The 23,717-nt window shown below is 35.2% G+C and overlaps 1 protein-coding gene across 3 annotated transcripts in view; it reads right to left on the bottom strand.

Annotated features, from left to right (window-relative positions):
• Window positions 1-23,717, bottom strand: part of ARHGAP32 (Rho GTPase activating protein 32) — a 275,222-nt gene that overhangs the window by 145,478 nt on the left and 106,027 nt on the right. For all 3 annotated transcript variants that reach the window (XM_059930040.1, XM_059930043.1, XM_059930042.1), the window contains exon 2: window positions 17,741-17,849. In XM_059930040.1, the coding sequence (XP_059786023.1) occupies window positions 17,741-17,845 (105 nt within the window). In that variant the 5' untranslated portion in view covers window positions 17,846-17,849. The remainder of the gene's footprint in view (window positions 1-17,740; window positions 17,850-23,717) is intronic.

Here is a 23,717-nt window from a genome sequence, read left to right as displayed (position 1 = left end):
CCATATCCAAGATTCCACATCTGCAGATTCAATCAACCATGGATCAAGCAATACTGTAGTATTTGCTACTGACAAAAATCTGCATGTAAGTGGGCCCATGCAGTTCCAACCCATGTTGTTCAACAGACAGCTGCATTATAAACATGCTGCATCAGATATTGAAATCAACAGAAAAAAACGGTAACTCCTTAACGAAATATGTAAACTGAAAAGAAAGACCACATGAAAAACTTTAAATTGGAGAATGTGGTATCTGACATAAAACACGCTGTCGTGGTTCCACAGCAGAATGACGATGACGGCAGAAAAGAGTTCGTGAACCCGACAATTTATCCAATCTAAAGAGCAGGTACTCAGAAGTGTTTCAAAAGGTTGAAAAATGTGAATAAACCCGTATATACCCACGGTAAAGAAACACAGTGGCACAGGAAAAAAAAAATACTGTTTGAAGAAATAATTCCAGAAAACATTACAAATTAGTTGAAGGATATATATTTACAGATTTAAGAAGATTAGCAAAATTAAAACAATAAAATCAAAGAACACCACAAACCATCATAAGCTATTGAAAACCAAATATAAAGTAAGTATTTTGAGAGCAGCCAGAGAAAAAAATAAATATTATGTATAAGGTAATAAGTATTTAAATCCTTACTGGATTTCTCATTAGAAACCAAGAAGACCAGAAGATAGTGGAGAAACATTTATAAAATGCTGTAAGAACTCTCAACCCATAAATTACATCAAGTGGAAATACCCTTCAGAAATGAAGTAAAAGAACATACTCAGATGAAAAAAAATTAAGAATTTATCACCAGCCCATAGGCTCCAAAAGAAATGCTAAAGAAAGTTCTTCTTGTAAAAGGAAAATGATACCAGAGTAAAATTTGAAACTTCTGGTATAAAGGAAGAGCAAGAGAAATGGTAAATAATTGGATAAATGTAATAAATCATTAATCTCCTCTGAAGTTTTTAAAAATATATGTGCCAGTTGAAAGCCAAATTATAACACTGTTTGATGTAATACTTTAAAAAAGTACGACATACAATTGCATTATTATGAACTTTCATCAAATCTTTAACCGTGGTCATTTTTAAGTCTTTTGTCATTTACAGACAGTTCTGGGTGTACTCTGATGCTTTTGCAAATATGTTCCTATAAAAGGGTTTCATCTTCAAGAAATTCATGGAAAAGACTCTGACAAGTACAGGTTTCTGGTAACTGACTGTACTGCTGAACTGAATGAATAAGCATTTTCAGAACTCTAATGAAAAACTGATGAACTCATAAAAGTGCTAACAAAAGATCAAGATAAAAAAAAATTTAATTACATGGGACTGAGTGAACTGATGAGGATGATTATAATTTTTGTGACTTTCTGTTTGAATTAAAAAAAAAAAACTAAAAAAAAAAAAAGATAATACTTTTAAGCACTATAATCTGAGTTGAAGAAAAACAGGTGTAAACTAATTTTGTCACTGCTCACAATATGGACCTAATGATATTACCTATAAATTCCAGAAATGATCTTATTACATAAGATACAAATATAAACCCCCAAAATGTCTAATATGGTAGCCACCAGCCACATACTAATATTGAGCACTTGAAATGTGGCTGTAAACTGAGGAACTGAATTTTAAATTTTACTAATTAATTTAAATGCAAAAAGTCACATCTGGGTACTCTACTGGGTAGCACAGCTCTAGAATAATACAGGAACCTTAACTCATTTAACTAAAATAACATTCTTTCTAATTTATTTGCTATTTTTCATTTTAACCTTTTTCTTTTTTCAGTATTCCGGAGAGTCACCCAAACCTGCAATAGGCATTGCATAAGAAAAAATAAACTTTTGATGAAAAACGAGTGAAATTTTGGTGTTACTGCTGTGGCATAACCTATTAAAGCTGGTAACCAACCGAAGTTAAAAGTAAATCAATATCCTCACCATCTTCCAGCAAAACATAAAGACGTTCATACATTTAACTCCAATCATATCAAATCTTGACTTATGCAAATGTTATTTTTATGTACTTTAGTTCTTTTTCTAAACTTCAGAAGTTTGTTTGTTGTTTTGCTGGTTAATACAGATTTTATTTAGCTTTAAAAAAAAAAAAAAGTACGACATAAAGGGGGAAGATGAAGGAACCTATGCGGTGGCAAGGTTTCTACACCTTACTTTAAGTATAAAATAATAGTTCTAAGGAGAATATAAAAAGTTAGAAAAATGAAACCAACAATAGATTTAAAAGATAAAACACCATGATCAGGTAGATTATCCTAGGAATACAAGATCAGTTTAATATCTGAAAACAAATCAAAGTAGTTCATCACATTAACCGAAAAAGGGAGAAAATAACCACGTAATCATCTCTGAGGCAGTAAACACATTTGAAAAAATTCCAAATCCTATTCACAAAAAAATAAAAATCAGTAAACTAAAATAGAAGAGAACATCCTTAAGGTGATAAAAAGTATCCAGAAAGAAACTAAAGGAAACTGCATACTGAATGATGAAATATTAAAAGTTCCCTCCTCCAATATCAGGAACAAAACAAGGACGCATGCAATTACCACATCTATTCAACATCATTATAGAGTGCCTAGCCAGTGCAATATGGAAGGTAAAAGGAATAAAAACTGTGCACATATAAAATCCAAAAGAATTTACAAACTCTTAGAATTAACAAAAGAATGCATCAATGTCTCTCGGCATAAAATAAATATACAAAACTTAATTACATATCTATATATTAGCAGAAAATAAAATTTTAAAACAACAAGAAATTTTTACCTACAATAATAATTACAATAACATTGAGGAAAACATCAAATACCTAGGAAAATACCTATTATATGAAAAACCTCTACACTAAGAACTACAAATGTTTTTCAAAATATAAGAAAATGTAGATTAATAGATATATTATACACATACACACAACTCATTTGCACAGCTTGGAAGACACAATACTGTCAGGGTGTCAGTTTCCGCCAAAATTATCTACAGATTTACCTGTGTAAATTGGCAAGCTAATTCTAAGGATGTATATGGAAATGCAAAAGACATAGAAGTGCCAAGGCTAAGAAGAGCAAAGCTGGAATACTTACTCTATCAGATAACAAGGTTTGCTATAAAATTAAAATAACTAAATATGGTATTTCCCCAAGAACAGAAAAGTGGATCAATAGAGCACATTAGGGAATTCAGGCAACAGCCAATAATAGGGCCATCTGATTCAGGACAAAGGCACGACTGCAATTAAGTCAGGAAAAAAGACAGTCATTTTAATAAATGGAACCTTTTTTTTTTTTTACCATTTTCTTCTTATAATGGCAAAAGTACAAAGTTCCATATGAATAAGGTTATTCTTTGCAGGACTATCTCTAGTAACTAAAGGGTGGAAACAACCTAGATGCCCATCAAAAAGGGAATGGTTAAATAAACTGTGTTCCATCCACACAATGGAATAGTCACAGCTATAAAAGTAATGAGGAAGATTTTGATCTATTGCTATGAAGTAACCCTCTGCATATACTGAGTGGGGGAAAAAACATTACATAAGAACAGGCTATCCTTTATCTAAAAAGAAGGTAAATATGAACATTTTGTATATAAAATGTATATTATGTATAATTTGTTACACTTAGAAAAGTGAGAAACGATAACCAATTAGAATGTTCACATATGAAAAAAATAATAAAATGTTCACATATGAAGAACAAAGAGACAGGGATAGAAGTCAGATTTTTCTGAATGCTTTGTTCGGTCATTCAGATTTTAGGGCCATGTAAATGTTTTAAATATTTGTAAAAACTAAGTTAAATTAAAATGGCGGAAGAAGGCAAACTCTTAAAATCAAAACCCAAATAAAACAAATGAACATAATCATTTAAAGCTGGAGGCTTAAGCACACAGAGAGGAATTACTTCAAATGACAGTAATGCAAAGTAATACATCCAAATATGATAGATCCTAGAGATGAAAGGAAACAAATTGTTTTCAATAATAGTTGCATTATTCCTTTGAAACTACTAAAAGTAGATTAAAGCAAACTAGTAATTGTTAACGTCATTAAAAAGGTTTTCAGCATAAGACATAGTTCAAATATAAAGCAAAGACATTACGTAGAAACCCTTACTCATTTCCTTTGGGGGGGCGGGTAGCAGTATTTAAATAAGGCTGGCAGAATGGCAACAGACAAATGTAGAAGGCATACTGAAACTAGATTACAGCCAGGCATATAGCTGAGTCTTCTATGATAGGCTGGTGGATACAATTTTAAAGTGGGAATTCAATATTACTACAATGAGATGAATTTGGAGCTGATCATATACTCAAGAATGTGAAGTAAGTGTCAATGACACTGCAGTTACTGTGTGACAGGAAAGAGGCAGCAGATCACAGGGCTGTTTTATTCCCAAATTTATCAAAATTTTTATAAACGACAAAAGCATATATGACATATTTATCAATTTTATAGACAGGAGAAAACTTAAAAGCATATTAATACTCTGAGTGACAGAGTTCAAGAGATTTTATTAAATAGGTTGCAAAGACAAACTAAAATGATTATGAAGTTCATCAAGAATAAAAATTAAAGCCTTCAATTTATATTCAAAACTCAATTACATAAGTATGGGGGAACACACTTTATTTGACAAGAATTCCTGTAACAAAATCTAAGCCCTATAGTTTACCACAAGCTAAATATAAGCCAAAAAAAAAAAAAAAACCCTCACTGGTAAAAACTAATGCAGTCTGAAAACAATGTGTCATCTATAACAAGGAAAGTATTTGTTTCTCCATGATCTGAACCAGTTAAACCACATACTGTAGAGTTCATCCATTTCAGGAAAACATAATTTGATGTTGAAAACTTGCAGAAATAGGAACTGGCAATGTTTTATCCTGTCTGCTTCTTTGCTCCCTAACCCAGAGAAGTATTCTCTCATTCCTACCACTGGTACAGATCTTTAAACAATCCTTCAAATGCCAATTCTCTTGATCCCAAATCCAAATAAAACTCTAATGCTGAATGGCTAACTGTAAACTGATTTAGCATCAGTGTAACACACTACCCTCTGATACAGAACCATAGCGCTGGCTGCTTCCACAGTGAGCCCCACACAATGCCTGCCCCCTCCATATTGTCTATGTGTGTGACTATCTTCTCCAAATACTATAAAGTCTATCTTAACAGGTACCAGCAGAATGCTAATGGGTATTACACATTTTTAAATAAGGAAAAAAGAATATGGGAAGGTATTTAACACATAATCACAGAGCTGCAAGAAATCTCATTCAGCCATTCCACCGTAGAGAGGAAACCGAGACCAAGAAAGAAGCAACCTGCCATAGTGCATTAGCTGCACGAGTTAAACTGAATTTTTATCACAAAACCTACTACCTCTAATATAGGCATATGGAAGGAAAAAAGTTCAAAGACAGTGGAATTTTTTTAAATGAGAAATTACAACAATGAGAAACAGCTCTATTCCTATCAAAATATGAAAGACTAAAAATTTTTAAGATTGAAAATATATGGCACAAAAGACCCTAAACATTATTATATGAATTAACAAAACTTCTTGATAAGTAATGTAGGGATCCTCACATTCTTTGATTAAGTAATTCCCCATGATAGTAAAAAGAAAAGGCAAAATTCACCATAAAGATATTCATCAAAGTGAAGAGTATAAAACAAGCTCAAGGTCCTACTACTTAATATCAAAAACACATTCTGTATTATAGGGTATTATATAGTTATTACATTTGTTTATTAAGAGTTTTCATTTAATACCAATTACAACACACTGTATACATATATTTCTTCCAAGCAATAGGTTTTATGGTGTATTAGTGGTTTTAAAATTTCTTGAATATTTGTAATTTTCATCAACTAATGTTATCACATATGTTAAACATGTTACGAAGCATAAATAACAAAGAAAAACTATATAACACTGTTAAGCAAAAAAATTCTATAAGGGCCCCCAACCCCACCCCTGCCAAAATTCCCACCTCCTGGTTATTCAAACATTAACCTAGGTAATGTTGTGAAAAGATTTTGCAGATATAATTAAAGTCTCATGTCAGTTGATCTTAAAGTATGAAAATTATCTGGGTGAGCCTAATCTAATCACATGAGCACTTCAAAACCAGAGTTTTCTTCAGCTGGTAGCAAAAGGGAAAGTCAAAGAGGATTTACTGAATGAGAAGGACTTGAGGTGCAACTGCTGGCTTTGAAGATTGAGGTAACCAAGTGAGAAGGAATTCAGACAGCCAATAGGAGGAGAAAGTCCTCACGCCACCCCACACCCTGCTGGCAGCCAGCAAGGAAACAGGGACCTCAGACCTAGGAACCAGAAGGAATCACAAGGAACTAGATTCTGTCCACAACTGAATGATGTGGGAAGCAGATTCTTCAGTCTTCAGATGAGAGCCCAACGTAGCCAACACCTTGATTTCAACCTTATGAGACCCTGAGCAGAGAACCCAGCTCAGCTTGCCCAGACTTTCTACCGACAGAACTGTAAGATAATACATGGGTACTGTTTTCAGCCCCCAAATTTGTCGTAATTTCTTACACAGCAATAGAAAATGAATACTAACAATGTGGACATTTAAGACCCTAGAAATTCCCAAGTGACCTCAGGCTTTAAGTGCTCCTTTACTTCTCATGCAGTTAAAACTCTCTCTCTTCCCAGGACTGTGATGCAGAGCCTCAGAAGCTCATGCCTTCCAGAACTCCACAGAATGCACTGACTTCAGTACTTGCCCAAGACTCTGCTGAAGCATCCCTCACAGGAGTACGCTGCCCACGCGAAGGCGAGCCCTGGAAGAGAGTGCAAATTCTGCAGGTGGGGCAGGTGTCTGATGCGGGGTATACAGATCTGCAGGTGTCTGATGCGGGGTATACAGATCTGCAGGTGTCTGATGGGGGGTATACAGATCTGCAGGTGTCTGATGCGGGGTATACAGATCTGCAGGTGTCTGATGGGGGTATACAGATCTGCAGGTGTCTGATGGGGGGTATACAGATCTGCAGGTGTCTGATGGGGGGTATACAGATCTGCAGGTGTCTGATGGGGGGTATACAGATCTGCAGGTGTCTGATGGGGGGTATACAGATCTGCAGGTGTCTGATGGGGGGTATACAGATCTGCAGGTGTCTGATGGGGGGTATACAGATCTGCAGGTGTCTGATGAGGGGTATACAGATCTGCAAGTGTCTGATGGGGGGTATACAGATCTGCAGGTGTCTGATGGGGGGGTATACAGATCTGACCCAGTGCAAGAGGCACCTCTGCCTTCTCCCTTGTAACCCTGTGTTCACTGTGCACACTAAAATCTGTTCCATTTCCCATTTGCAGCTCTCAAGACCCTCACTCTTTTCTGCTATGAGGAGGAAAACTTAATTTCTTTCCCTATCCATGGCAATGTTTTGTATTCCCCCTTCACAGGTGTCCCTACACTATGTCCACCAGCCAGTCTTTTCCAGAGATCTCTTCCCTCCAGTAAACCAGCCAACTCCTTCACCTATGACACTTCCCATAATGTAAAATGGGGACTATTCAATTTTCTCTTTGCTGCAGCACCTTAATAACAAGGTAGAAAGCTTATATTAAATGGAGAAAAAAAGGAAACATAAAATTGTATATGGTTCACAACTGTCAAATCATATTCCCAGACATGATGAGAAAGCGAAATATATCAACAAAGCAATATTCTTTGAAACTAACAATTTGGGGAAATTTATATAAGAAAATCATGGTTATATGGATGCTAAATTAAAAACTCCTTGATTATAAGAAATCATGAAGGAGCTGCAATGAACATTGTGGTACATGACCCGTTTTGAATTATGGTTTTCTCAGGGTATATGCCCAGTAGTGGGATTGCTGGGTCGTATGGCAGTTCTATTTTTAGTTTTTTTAAGGAACCTCCATACTGTTCTCCATAGTGGCTGTATCAATTTACATTCCCACCAACAGTGCAAGAGGGTTCCCTTCTCTCCACACCCTCTCCAGCATTTACTGTTTGTAGATTTTTTGATGATGGCCATTTTGACCTGTGTGAGATGATATCTCATTGTAGTTTAGATTTGCATTTCTCTAATGATTAATGATGTTGAGCATTCTTTCATGTGCTTGTCAGCAATCTGTATATCTGCTTTGGAGAAATGTCTATTTAGGTATTCTGCTCATTTTTGGATTGGGTTGTTTGTTTTTTTGATATTGAGCTGCATGAGTTGCTTGTAAATTTTGGAGATTAATCCTTTGTCAGCTGCTTCATTTGCAAATATTTTATCCCATTCTGAGGGTTGTCTTTTCGTCTTGTTTATGGTTTCCTTTGCTGTTCAAAAGCTTTTAAGCTTCATTAGGTCCCATTTGTTTATTTTTGCTTTTATTTTCATTTCTCTAGGAGGTGGGTCAAAAAGGATCTTGCTGTGGTTTATGTCACAGAGTGTTCTGCCTATGTTTTCCTCTAACTACTGGGCGTATACCCTGAGAAAACCGTAATTCGAAAAGACTCATGTACCACAGTGTTCATTGCAGCACTATTTACAGTAGCCAGGACATGGAAGCAACCTAAGTGTCCATCGACAGATGAATGGATAAAGAAGATGTGGCACATATATACAATGGAATATTACTCAGCCATAAAAAGAAACGAAATTGAGTTATTTGTAGTGAGGTGGATGGACCTAGAGTCTGTCATACGGAGTGAAGTAAGTCAGAAAGAGAAAAACAAATACCGTATGCTAACACATATATATGGAATCTTAAAAAAAAAAAAAATGGTCATGAAAAACCTAGGGGCAAGACGGGAATAAAGACACAGACCTACTAGAGAATGGACTTGAGGATACAGCGAGAGGGAAGGGTAAGCTGGGACAAAGTGAGAGAGTGGCATGGACATATATACACTACCAAATGTAAAATAGATAGCTAGTGGGAAGCAGCTGCATAGCACAGGGAGATCAGCTCAGTGCTTTGTGACCACCTAGAGGGGTGGGATAGGGAGGGTAGGAGGGAGGGAGATGCAAGAGGGAAGAGATATGGGGATATATGTATATGTATAACCGATTCACTTTGTTATAAAGCAGAAACTAACCATTGTAAAGCAATTATACTCCAATAAAGATGTTAAAAAAAAAAAAAAGAAATCATGATGGAAACATACCAAAATAATCTCACCACTATGGGAAATCGAATTACTGGTCTTTTTTTTTTAAAACCACTCTTCTGCATTTTCTATGTAAGCATGCTAAACATTATCAGCGTCTATGAATCATAATTAAAATCCAGCCATCAGTCAAAAATACTGTTAAACATCATACAGTAATAAAAGAGCTAAAGATATTCATTTAAGGAGCATTTGCAATGTCTTTCTTTTCTTTTATTCAAATTGCAAATGTTTTCCTAGCTTGATGGGTAAAAGAAACCAGTCTCAGCACCACATATGATGGACACCTATCAATCCAAGGAACAACAAACAAAATACACACCTCCTCCAAAATTACCTCCTCTTCAAACTTATTCTGAAAGAAATAATCCAGCTGCTCTATCAATCCTCATTCCTCTTTAGAAAGCAGGCATTAGACAAGAAATACAAGTGTTGGCAAGGACGTGGAGAAAATGGTACCCTTGTGCGCTGTTGGTGGGAATGTAAACTGGTGCAGTCACTGTGGAAAACAGTATGACGGGTCCTCAAAAAACTAAAAATAGAACTACCATATGATCCAGCAATCCCACTTCTAGGTATTTATTTGAAGAAAACAAAAAGACTAACTCAAAAGATATATGCACCCCTATGTTCACTGCAGCACTACATAAAAGCAATCTAAGTGTCCATCAATAGATGAATGGATAAAGAACACACACACACACACACACACACACACACACACACACAGAGAGGAATATTACTCACCCATAAACAAGAATGAAATCTTGCCATTTGCAACAACATGAATGGACCTTGAGGCTATTTTGCTAAGTGGAATAAGTCAGACAGACAAAGACAAATACTGTATGATTTCACTTATATGTGGAATCAAAAAAAAAAACCACAAATGAACAAACAGAACAGAACAGAAATAGACTCACAGATAGAACAAACTGGTAGTCACCAGAGGAGAGGAGGGTAGTGGGATGAGTGAAATAACAAAGTGGATTAAGGGGTACGAACTTCCAGCTATAAAACAAATAAGTCACGAGGATGTATGTATAGCATGGTTGACTATAGTTAATGACTTTGTATGGTGACAGATGGTAACTAGATTTATCCTGGTGTTCATTTTATAATGTATGAAGATACCAAATCACTGTGTTGTATACCTGAAACTAACATAATATTGTAAGTCAATTATACTTCAATTTAAAAAAAAGAAAGTAGGCAATAGAGAGGGAAAAACTCCAAATACAAAGAGTATTTTTTTAAAGTCTAAGAAAAGTATACCAATGGTCTCACTTTTGTTTTAAAAAAAGAAAGGAAAGAGAGAAGGGGGAAAAAAGAAAAAAAGAAGAGAAGAAAGAGGAAAAGAAAAAAGAATTCATATTAATATCTGAGAAATGATATAAAAATGCAGGAAAATTCAGGGCATTTTTCAAGGAGAAACAAATGGTTCAATTTGTCCAGAAAATGACAATTTCATTCATTCAAAAAATATTTACTGAGAATTCACTATGCCAGGCATGGGTGCTAAAACAGTAAACAATAGGGATGAAGTCCTCATACTCAAGGAGCTTACACCCTAATGGAAAAGAAAGACAATAATCATACAAATATTCAGGATTTGCAAGTGCTACAGAGAAAATTAAAACAGAGTAAGAAAGAAAGAGCGGAGGATAGGGTTATTACTTCACCTAAGGTGGCAAGTAAAGGCAGCACTGAAGTGTAACATCTGAAGAGAGGTCTGAAGGCAGAGCGAGAGCAGTCTTTGCAGACTGTGTAGGAAGAGCACTTTCCAGGAGCAGAGAACACAAATATAAGGCCCCAAAGTAGGGGAATGTTTGGCTTATTTGAGAAAAAGTAAGGAGGCCACTGTGACTGGAGCAAAAATGATCAAGCTTTTGCTTTTAAGAAAAATGAAATGAAACCATTTATAACAAATGCAAGGTTTTGAACCTGGGGGACTGGAATAAAGTTAGTGTTATTAACATAAACTGTAATGTTAAAAAGAAACAACTCATTTCAGGGAGAGTAAAGACGGGATTTAGTGAAAATGTGTAGCCCATGGTTTCTACAGGACCTTCATGTAGGGAAAGAACTCTTACAGGGCTAGAGCTATGGACATGGCAGTCATGTGTACAGAGATGACAGTGAAATCTACAGGAACAGTAAAGAACTAGCAAGAAACAAACATTAAGAGACAAAGCACAGACCCCTGTGCATGCCTACATCTAGCAGGTAGGAAGAAGAGAGACAGGAAAAGACCAAACTTGCAGGAGTGAGTGGGTGTGACTGTGATTTGCGAGTGTGAATTTCTTTGTGTGTGTGTGTGTGTGTGTGTGTGTGTGTGTGTGAGAGAGAGAGAGAGAGAGAGAGAGAGAGAGAGAGAGAGAGAGGGAGAGAGGGAGAGAGAGCACGCTCCAGCACCCACTTGTTGCTGGAGAGGGAGAGAAGGCAGAGGAGGGGGACAGCATGTGCCTGAGCACACACAGTGTTGACAACACTGGGCATTAACTTTCTGTCTTCCTTTTTAAATTTTTTGGTATTTTGGAAGTTCAAAATTTGTAACTGGTTTTAATTTTCCTGACTCTGGTTGTTAGCATATGTGTGAGCATTTTCAGCCAGGACCATTGACTTTATTTTATCAATAATAACTTCATTTGCTACAACATGACCTGCTGTAGTGCTGAGCCTTGAACACATTTATTTTAATGGTACAAAAGGCAACTGAAACTGTTCTTAACAAAAAAATTCAAGAATTAACAGGCTCCATTTTGAGAATTTTGCAATGATCAATATTAAAAATAAAGTGAATTGAAAAACACTAAGAAGTATGATAATTAAGGTGATTTTAGTTAAAATAGTCAAAACTGGTGAAAGATTCTCTCTCTCTTTTCAGGTTTTTAATCTTATTTTTTTAAGATCCTAATATTTATTTCCTAAATGATTTCATTGTTAAATAACTGCAAATAAATATTTCAATTTAGTAATTTAGAAAAATTCTACAGTTTTTTATTATTCTTTAAAAACTTAGTTTTAGCTACACATTTATGAAGAGTAATAAATAAATCATAAGCCATAAATCACAAAAGGATAGAGCCCTATTTTAGGGTTTACTGTTGTTGCTGTTTTGACTTAAAAATGACTATGTAGTACAGACCAATTACCAGTAAGGAGACTGAGTAATTAAAAAGCTCCCAATCAACAGAAGTCCAGAACCAGGTGGTTTAACCAGTGAATTCTACCAAAGACTGAAAGAATTAATACCAATTCTTGTCAAAGTCTTCCAAAAAATAAAAGAGGAAACTCTTCCAAACTCATTTTAAAAGTCCAGAATTACACTGATACCAAAACCAGGCAAGGATACAACAAGAAAAGAAAATTACAGGCCAATATCCCTGGTAAACATTGATATAAAAATCCTCAAAAAAATATTAGCAAACCAAATTCAACAAAACAGCAAAAGGATCATACACCCATGATCAAGGGGGATTTCATCCAGGGATACAAATGACAAAACTGAACATCCACTTATGATAAAAACTCTCAACAAACCAGGTATAGAGGGACTGTACCTCAACATAATAAAGGCTATATCTGATACAACCACAGATAACATCATACTCAACAATGAAAAGGTGGAAGTTTTTCCCCTAAGACCAGGAGCAAGACAAGGATGCCCACTCTTGCCACATCTATTTAACACAGTATTGGAAGTCCTAGCCAGAGCAATTAGGCAAGAAAACGAAATAAAAGGTATCCAAACTGGAAAGTGATAGTGTTACTATCACTATTTACAGATGACATGATATTATATAAAGAAAACCCTAAGAATTCCACCAAAAAAATAACTGTTAGAACTAATAAATTTGGTAAAGCTTCAGAATACAAAATCATTATACAAAAATTAGTTCCATTTCTGTAAACAAATAGTGAACTATCAGAAAGAGAAATTAAGAAAACAATCTCATTTACAATTGAGATTCAACAAATTGAATAAAAAGAATAAAATACCCAGAAATTGACTTAACAAAGGAAGTGAAAGACCTGAACATTGAAAACTATAAGACACTGATGAAAGAAAGTAAAAAAGATACAAACAAATGGAAAGATGTTCCATACCCATGGATCGGAAGAATTAAATGCTCATTTTACCCAAAGCAATCTGCAGATTCAATGCAATCCCTACCAACATTCCAATGGCATTTTTCACAGAAATGAAACAATTCTAAAATTTATATGGAACCATAAAAGACATGGAATAGTCAAAGTAACCTTGAGAAAGAAGGACAAAGCTGGAAGCATAATGCTTCCTGATTTCAAACTATATTACAAAGCTATAGTAGTCCGAACAGTATGATACTGGCATAAAAACAGACACATAGATGAATGGAAACAAACAGACAGCCCAGAAATCAGTCCACTTCTATACTGTCAATAAGTTTATGACAAAGAAGCCAAGAATATACAATGGGAAAAGGACAGTCTCTTCATAAATGGTGTTGGGAAAACTGGACAGCCACATGCAAAAGAACAAAACTGAACCACTATCTTATGCCACACACAAAAACTAACTCAAAAAGGATTAAAGACTTGAACATAATACGTGAAGTCATTAAACTCCTAGGAAAAAACATAGGTAGTTAAGCTCCTTGACGTCAGTCCTGGAGATGACTTTTTGCATTTGACAACAAAAGCAAAAGCAACAAAAGCAAAAAATAGACAGGTGAGACTACATCAAACTGAAAAGTTCTACATAGCAAAGGAAACCATCAACCAAATGAAAAGGTAACCTTTCATGGGAAGAAAGGGAAAGAAAATGGGAGAAAATTTTTGCAAATCATATATCTAGTAAGGGATTAATATTCAAAATATAAAAGAACTCACACAACTCAATAGCAAAAAAAAAAAAAAAATCCAATTAAAAAATGAGCAGAGGCTCTGAATAGACATTTTTCCAGAGAAGACATACAAATGGCTAACATGTACATGAAAGGGTTCTCAACATCACTAATCATCAGGGAAATGCAAAACAAAAACACAATGGGTTATCACTTCATACCTGTTAGAATAGCTATTATCAAAAAGATAAAAAATAAGTAACAGCAAGGATGTGGAGAAAAGAGAAACAGTACCCTTGTGCACTGGTAGTGTAAATATAAATGGTGCAGCCACTTCAGAAAACATTATGGAGGTTCCTCAAAAAAATGAAAACCAGAACTACCATATGATCCAGCAATTCCATTTCTGGGTATTTATCTGAAGAAAATGAACACACTAATTCGAAAAGATATCTGCACCCCTTTGTTAATTGCAGCATCATCTGCACTGGCCAAAAAATGAAAGCAACCTAAGTATTCATTGATTGATGAATGGATAAAGAAAATGTGGTATATATACACAAAGGAATATTATTCAGCCATAAAAAAGAAAGAAATCTTGCCACTTGTTAAAATATAAATGGACCTTGAGGGCATTATGCTAAGTGAAATAAGTGAAAAACAGAAAGACTAATACCACATGATCTCACTTGTATGTGGAGGCTTTAAAAATATATAATTAATTAGTTAATTAATTAAATTGAACTCAAAGATACAGAGAACAGACTGGTGGTTGCCAAAGGTGGGTGAGCGAAATGGGTTCAGGTGGTCAAAAAGTACAAACTTCCCCCTATAAAATAAGTCCTGGAACATAAAGTACAGCATGGTTACTGTAGTAAATATACAATATTTACAGAGTTGTATATTTTTAAGTTGCTAAGTGAGTAAATCTTAGAAGTTCTCATCACAAGAAAAAAAATCTGCAGCTATGTGTGGTAATGGATGTTACCTAGACTTATTGTGGTGAACATTTCACAATATACACATATACCAAAACATTATATTGTACATCTGAAACTAATATAATGTTACATATCAATTATACCTCAATTTAAAAATGACTGTTTACAAACTTTTTAAAATTCTTAACAATTCAGAAATTTCTGACATTCTTTTAGATATGTATTAAAAAACTAATATTCTGGCCACACCACACAAATCAATAAAAGTTCAACACTTAAGCCCTTTTATTTTGAAAACTATTAAAAAATTAAATAAATGGAATTGTTTTGGAAAAACATTTTATAAGGGTTTCTCTTAATAAACTTCATTCTCAACATAATATTTCACACAAATTATTATTGAAAGAGAAAAAGGTCCCAAACTTTCTTTACTCTTACTTCCTCCTTAAAATCAGTATAATTTTCTAGAGTAAGTGTAGTTAAACAGCAGCTCTAATCTCATTTATATCCTCTTCATCATTCACTGTACACTTTTTGCAACCTTGCAATATACTATTTATTGAGTGTAATGATTTTTTCAAAAAATAGAATCATAGCACTTGTCTTCAAGAAGTTTACACATAGGGCTTCCCTGGTGGCTCAGTGGCTAAGAATCTGCCTGCCAATGCAGGGGACACGGGTTCAAGCCCTGGGCTGGGAAGATCCCACATACCATGGAGCAACTAAGCCTGTGCGCCACAACTACAGAGCCTGTGCTCTAGAGCCTGCAAGCCACAACTACTGAGCCCACGTGCCACAGCTACTGAAGCCCACGCGCCTAGAGCCCGTGCTCTACAACAAGAGAAGCCACTGCAATGAGAAGCCCACACACCGCAACGAAGAGTAGCCCCCGCTCGCCGCAACTAGAGAAAAGCCTGCGTGCAGCAACAAAGACCCAACACAGCCAAAAATAAAATAAATAAAATAAAATTAATTAATTTTTAAAAAAAGTTTACAAATAAAGAAATTAGAGTACCAATATAATAATAAAAGATGCTAAGAACATATGATACAAATGGTAATTTCCATAGACAAATCAATGTGAACTCCAGAAAACAGAATTCAGTAACTTTCTATGTTGCGCGTCATGTGACATTTTAATACAGAGTAAACAAACCACCACATAACAGATACCACCTTTCTTCCCATTGATAAATTCAATGTAGACTTACTGCAGGTTATCAAAATACATAGGAAAACTGTGAAAGATTTCTAAATAAGCAAAAGAATTTACTGAATATCCTTTCAGTGGCATGCTGGCACCTCCAGGGATTACTTGATTCAATAGGGGTGTGGGGCATGTTTGTCTTTGATGAGACTATTTCACATCTCCTCAGCGCAGAAATTTGCAATGTAATGTTATGCTAAAAGGAAAATATCAAGAGAAGAAACTAAAAGAATTCCATAAACACCTTCTAAGCAATGAATATGCTCAATTAAAATCATATGCTCATAAACTGATATATTTGGCAGTACCTGAGGGAAAAGGCATTTTCAAAAATGAAATATGTAAAATCTCATTGCAAACCTGCACTGACAAATGAACATTTGCATTCAATTTTGATAAGAATCACTAACTTTTAACTCCAATTAAGTAAAATGTTATTCTCTGCAAAACAAATTTCATTGTTCTTATTAACAGATCTGAATTACAAAAAGTTATAAAAGTTATAATAGATTAAATGACTATCTCAAACTTATGTGGAAAAACTACACTGCATAGGATTTTCCCACCTAACTCACAACAAACAAGGATTGCTTTTCCAGTATCTCAGTGAACGTAAACTCCATTCTTCAGGCTGATCAGCCAAAGAACTTGAACTCATCCTTGACATCTCTTTATCTTACTCTCTGTCCCATTCATGAGTAAAAATGCTTGGCTTTACCTGTAAAACTACATCCAGAATCGAACCATTTTCCCCATCTACCGTCCTGGTTCAAGCCACCATCACCGTCCGTCTAATATAATAACCTTCTAACTGGTCTCCTTATTTCCTCTTTTTGCCTCCCTCTTTAGCCTATTCACAGCGACCAGAGACTTCCTTTAAAATTTTAAGCCAGATCATGTCACTTCTTGGCTAAAAATCCTCCAATGGTTTCCCAGCTCACTCAGCATAAAAAACCAAAGTCCTTATAATGGAGTACAACAAACCACTTCTCTGACCTCATCTCCTCTACTTTTCCCAGCTCAGTTTCAGTCACATGTCCTACTTGTGTTTTTTCCAACTTGCTTTTTATTTCTATGCTACAGCCTTTAACTTGTTCTTCCATTGCCTAAAATGATCGGTTCCCAGATAAACACACTCCCTCACATCCCTCTGGTGTCTGCTCAAATCTCACCTTCTCCCAGAGGCCATCTGTGCCCATCCTATATAACTAGCAACTATTCTTTCACACTCTCTCCTCCCACTCTGTAACCCCACCACTCCGCATTAATTTTCTACAATGGCACATACCACCACATGACATATTATATATTTAATTATTTGCTTCTCCTCCTACCTCATTAAAATATAAGCTACAAAGGCAGGAAATGTGTGTGTTTTATTCACAGCTCTGCCGAGAGAGTCTAAAACAGTGCCTTGAATAGATAATTCGCTCAACAGATATTTCCTGAACAAATGAGCAAAGCAACAAACGACAAAAAAATTTTTAATGTGAGTAATGCTTCCTCAGTTCCTTTTCTTTATGTAAGTAAAATATACATACATACATATGCATAAAACTGATTTACCATTGCACTAAGTGTTTCTTCCCAATCAGGCCGCTCTCGAGGGTGAACGTTTCTGTGTAGTTCTGGAACAAAATCATCCTCTTCAGAATGTACTGAGGACTTCATCTTCCTAGAGATCAAAACATGAAAGACTGTGATAAGAGCTCCTGTTTCTAGGAAAGCTTTCCAATGACCACAATTCAAAGAACAGATAATCATACCAGATTTGAAGTTCAGTTAAAAGAGCTTTAGTGGCTAGTATTGGCTCTCCATTTCTGCTCTGCTTTCAGAGCTCTTTCCTGATGTACCAACACCTGCTTTTATTCCAGGAGATAAAACTAAGGTTTATAACTAGTTATCCTTTATTGTCTATGGTAATTATTATATAAGTACTGATTTTATCTGTTCAACACAGTTGGAACCTTGAAAAGATTTGCAACAGCCATCAATATTTATAGAACTCTGCTAAGCATTAGTGAACATGCAAAATGAGAAAAGAGATATGGCACTTCTGGTTCCAATTTATGGAACATAGCGTATTGAACTAGCATTCTCAAGGAGAACAACTATGAATGCTGAAAAAAACATATAAAACTACTTGCCTGAAGGCACAGGAAAGCAAGCTTTACAGGTAGGATTTCTGGGGCTACATCCTTGGAGAGCAGGGGAGCCCATGAAGCAAATTCCACATTTAATCATTCTTTGGTATAAGAGATTTTCTAGACCAATGATGGGAAAGAGAGCCCAAGCACACTGCTGTACCTTAACTGGGCTGAGGAGGCAGAGCCTGGAGACTGGGGTTGCCAAAGCAGAGGAGGCTCCAGAGTGAAAAATGCCTCCCAAAAGACCTATATAGAAGGAGCCTAAAAATCCACATGAAAATTCCCCTCAAATTGTTAACTGATTCCTAAGCTTACATAAGTATATAGGACAAGATGCAAAGAAACCTATCAAAAAACAGCAGATGGGCAACAAAAAGCCAAGCAGATATTTCAACAGCCCAGCCATGCTGAGGAGATGGAGATTGGCAGGCAAGCACTGCCAAGACAGAGGAGTACTGAAAAGAAAAACGCTGGGCTCTCAACTGAGACTCCAGAAAAGTCATGCCTTGGGAGTAAGGTCAAAATAGCAATAAACAAGCTCTAACACAGCTTAAAATCAAGGCTTGACATGATCAGAACTGCCAGAAGAAAAATTAACTGTCCTCAGGGAAAATAACATCCTATAGACCTTCTGCAAATTTCTCATCCACCTTGTGTGGCATCCAATAAACATGATAAGGACTGCCCCCAAAATTAATAATAATAAGAAGAAGAAACAGGAACAAATGAATAAACATTGGGAATAAGTTGTCAAAACAGAAAAAGACTCACATTTCATTCAGATTTTAGAATTATCAGAAAAGGACTTTAAAATTGCTATCATGCATTTCTGGCTTCTGTTTACAATGCAGAAAGCTGTAAAGAGCATCGCTCCCAGCCTAACAAGAGGAAAAAGCAGATAATCTATGAAATCATAACTTTTTTTTTTAGATCCATCAGAAAACTGAGGTCTCCAGGCAACCAACTAGCCTAAATTCTAACGTAAAACAGGAATCTCCAAGATGAGATGAATTACAAACAATTACTTGCCTAGGACAAAGCAGAGGGAGAAGAGTAATATACAACTTGATAAGAAAACTTCAGCTACATTTTTATCAAGTTGCCAAAAACATTTATGATTAATGTTCAATAAAATGAAAGAAATAGATGAAAAGATGAAGAATTCCAACAGAAAATTGTAATCTATGAAAAACAACAAAACATTCATCCTACAACTGAAAAATACCATATCTGAAATTAAGAACTCATTGGGTCAGTTTAATAGAACAATGAACATGACTAAAGAGAGGATTAGTGAACTGGAAGACAGTTCAGTATAAAATATCCACATGGAAGCACATTAAGAAAAAAGTGACAGAAATACACGAAACAGCATAAAATACGCGAAAAAGGCCTCAAAATTCACAACTCAGAGATAAGACACATGAATTTAAAAAAGAAACAAAAGCAATGTTTTAAAAATAAAGGCTGAGGGGCTTCCCTGGTGGCGCAGTGGTTGAGAATCTGCCTGCCAATGCAGGGGACACGGGTTCGAGCCCTGGTCTGGGAAGATCCCACATGCCGCGAAGCAACTGGGCCTGTGTGACACAACTACTGAGCCTGCGCGTCTGGAGCCTGTGCTCCGCAACAAGAGAGGCCACGACAGTGAGAGGCCCGCGCACCGCGATGAAGAGTGGCCCCCGCTTGCCACAACTAGAGAAAGCCCTCGCGCAGAAACGAAGACCCAACATAGCGATCAATCAATCAATAAATAAATCTTTAAAAAATAAAAATAAAAAAATAAAGGCTGAAAAATTTTCAAAACTGATGACAGTCATCAAACTACAGATCAAATAAATCTTACAAATCTCAAGCAGGATTAAAAAAAATAAACACTTACATTACACTCAAACTGCTAAAAAAAAAAAAAATTACTAAGAGAAATTCTTAAAAGCAGCCAGAAAATAAAAGACAAATTGACTTCAAAGGAGCAATGATAACAATGTGAGGACATTTCAATGGAAATGAGAAGATAATAGGGTAAATCTTCAGCACAGAAAAAGGGAAAATATTGCCAACATAAAACCCTCTGCCTCACAAAACTATCCACTAATAAATCAGGTAAAATAACTTATTTTCAAACAAAAGCTAAAAGAATTTATTATCAGAAGACTTTCAATAAAAGAAATAGTAGAGTTCTTCTCACCAAAAGAAACTGATCCAGATCTACAGAAATGCATGATGAGCACAAAAAGTGGGGAAACGTAAGTAAATATTGATGTAAAAATGGATGTAAACACAATAATAATGTTCTACAAGGTTTATAATAGACATAAAAATGCACAAAGGATAGGAGGGGTACATGTAGCCAAACAATTTAGGAATCCTCTATTGGTTGGGAAGTGAAATAAGTCCTATTTTAGAGAAGAATGCAACATTCCAAAGATATATGTTACAATCCCTATGGTAACCACTAAAAGAATAATAAATGTACAACTAAAAAGCTAATAGAGGAGAAAATTTTGAAAAATAAAACATACTTGATTAATCCCAAAGAAAGCAGTAAAGGAAGAATAAAAGCACAAAGAATAAACAAGGCAAATAAATAAATATCAAGATGGTAAACTTCAGTCCAAGGATATTATTAATAATTTTTAACATGACTGGACTAGTTAGCAAGCATGTGTAGAAACTGTAACCCTCATTCATTACTGGTAGGAATTTAAATGGTACAGTCACTATAGAAAACAATTTGGCAGTTTCTCAAGATGTTAAACATAGAAAAACTGTATGAGCCATCAATTCCACTCCTACGTATTTAACCAAGAGAAATAAAAGCATATGTCCACCAAGAACTTTTACATGAATAAGCATACCAATATTATTCATAATAGCCAAAAAGTAGAAACAAGCATCAACTGAAAAATGAACCAAAATATTTACCAGATCCATACAATAAAATAATATTTGGCCATTAAAAAAAGAATGAAGTGCTAATCCATGTTACCACATGGATGAAAAGTAAAAGCATTATGCTTAATGAAAGAAGTCAGACACAAAAGACCACATATTGTGTGATTCCATATATACAAAATGTCTAGAATAATCAAATTCACAGAGACAGGAAGTATACTGGTGATTACCAGGGGCTTGAGGGAGGACCAAATGGAGAGTTGTTACCAATGAATAAGAGATTTCTTTCTGAAATGTTCAAGAATTAGGTAGTGGTGGTATTTGTGCAACTTTGAAAATATACTAACAACCACATAATTGTATACTTTAAAAGAGTGAATTTTATGGCATGTAAATTATATCTCAATAAAAAAGTAAACGGACTAAAAATTCTAATTAAAAATAGGTAAAGGGGGACATTTCATGATGATAAAAGTGTCAAATCAACAGAGTAGAATAATAATAAAATCCATATGCAACAAATAACACAGCTTCAAAATACATAAGGCAAAATCTGAAAGAACTAAAAGGAAAATAGCTATATCCACCTTACAGCTGTAGATTTTAACAAACGTTTCTCAGTAACTGATAGAATAAGTTAGTGAAAAGAAAAAAATGTAAGTATATAGGAGATTTGAACAACCCAATTTTCCAACCTGAACTAGAACATTAAACCCAACAACTACATAATATACGTTCTTTACAACTGTATATGAAATATTTACAAAAAGACCACATGCTAGACCATGAAGTGGTAGCAACAAATACAAAAAATTTAAATCATGAATGAACTGTTTTGTGACCACCATAGAATTACACTAAAAATCAATTACTGAAAGGGACTTCCCTGGTGGTACAGTGGTTAAGAATCTGCCTGCCGATGCAGGGGACATGGGTTCGAGCCCTGGTCCCGGAAGATCCCACATGCCGTGGAGCAACTAAACCCGTGCACCACAACTACTGAGCCTGCCCTCTACAGCCCATGAGCCACAACTACTGAAGCCTGCACGCCTATAGCCCATGCTCCAAAACAAGAGAAGCCACCATAATGACAAGCCTGCGCACCACAACAAAGAGTAGCCCCTGCTCTCCGCAACTAGAGAAAGCTCGCGTGCAGCAACAAAGACCCAACGCAACCAAAAATAAATAAATAAATATTTTAAAAAATCAATTACTGAAAGATAACTAAAAATTCTCCCAAATGTTTGGAAATTAAGAAACAAAATTCTGAATGACTCATGAGTCAAATACACAAAATCACAATAGAAATTAGAAAATATTTTGATCTGAAAAACAAAAATAAACACATTAAAGTGTGTAGAATACAACTGAAACAGAGCAAAATTCACATCTCTAAATGTATATTATCTGAAATAAGACAAGTTGAAAAATAAATGATTTATGCTTCCATCATAAAAATCTAGAAAAAGAACAGAAAATTAATTCAAAAAAGAAAGAAAAAAAATATAATAAAGAAATCAATGAAATAGAAAGCAGGTGTATAATAGAAGAAATCAAAGTCAGAAGTTGATTCTTTGGGAGATTAATAAAATGGACAACGCCTAGGAAGAAACATTGAGGAAAAAACAAGGAACACAAATATAAAGAATGAAAATGGAGATATAACTAGAAGCCTGCCGACATTAAAAAAGATTCTGAGAGGGACTTCCCTGGTGATCCAGTGGCTAAGACACTGCGCTCCCAATGCAGGGGGCCCGAGTTCAATCCCTGGTCAGGGAACTAGTTCCAACATGCTGCAAGTAAGAGTTTGCATGGGAAACTAAAGATCCCACACGCCGCAAAGATGATTCTGCACGTGGTAACGAAGATCCTGCGTGCCGCAACTAAGACCCACCGCAGCCAAATAAATAAATAAATACTTCAAAAAAACAAAAAAGACTCTGAAGATACTACCAACAACTCTATTCCAATATATTGAGAATTTAGTTTAAATGAACGAATTCCCTGAAGAACACAACTTATCAAAACTGAAACAAGAAACAAAAGATTTAAATAGTCTTATAGCTATTAAAGAAACTGAATCTGTAAGAAAACTGCAGCCCCAAATGGATTCATTGGTGAATTCTTTCAAACATTTCAGGAATAAATAATAACAACCTTACATACATTCTTCCAGAGTATAAAAGTAAAAGGAAGACCTACCAACCTGTTCCATGAGACCAGGACAGCCTTCATAACAAGCTGATAAACACACTACTAGAAAAAAAAATTATGGTTCAATATCATGAACATAGTTGCAGAACTCCTAAACAAAATATTAGCAAAAAGGATAGTGAACAAGTGAGTTTCAGTCCAAAATACAAATTAATTTAATATTCTAAAATCAATCCCTATAAACTGACCACATCATTAAAATAAAGGAATAAAAACATATATAATTTCAACAGGTAAAATTTAATACTTATTCATGATTTTTTAACTACACTTATGTTTTGATGAGGATT

Source organism: Balaenoptera ricei, chromosome 8, assembly GCF_028023285.1.
Source record: "Balaenoptera ricei isolate mBalRic1 chromosome 8, mBalRic1.hap2, whole genome shotgun sequence".
Taxonomy (NCBI): Eukaryota; Metazoa; Chordata; class Mammalia; order Artiodactyla; family Balaenopteridae; genus Balaenoptera; species Balaenoptera ricei.
The sequence above is the reverse complement of the archived record's forward strand: the minus strand, read 5'-3'. Positions and strand labels throughout refer to the sequence as shown.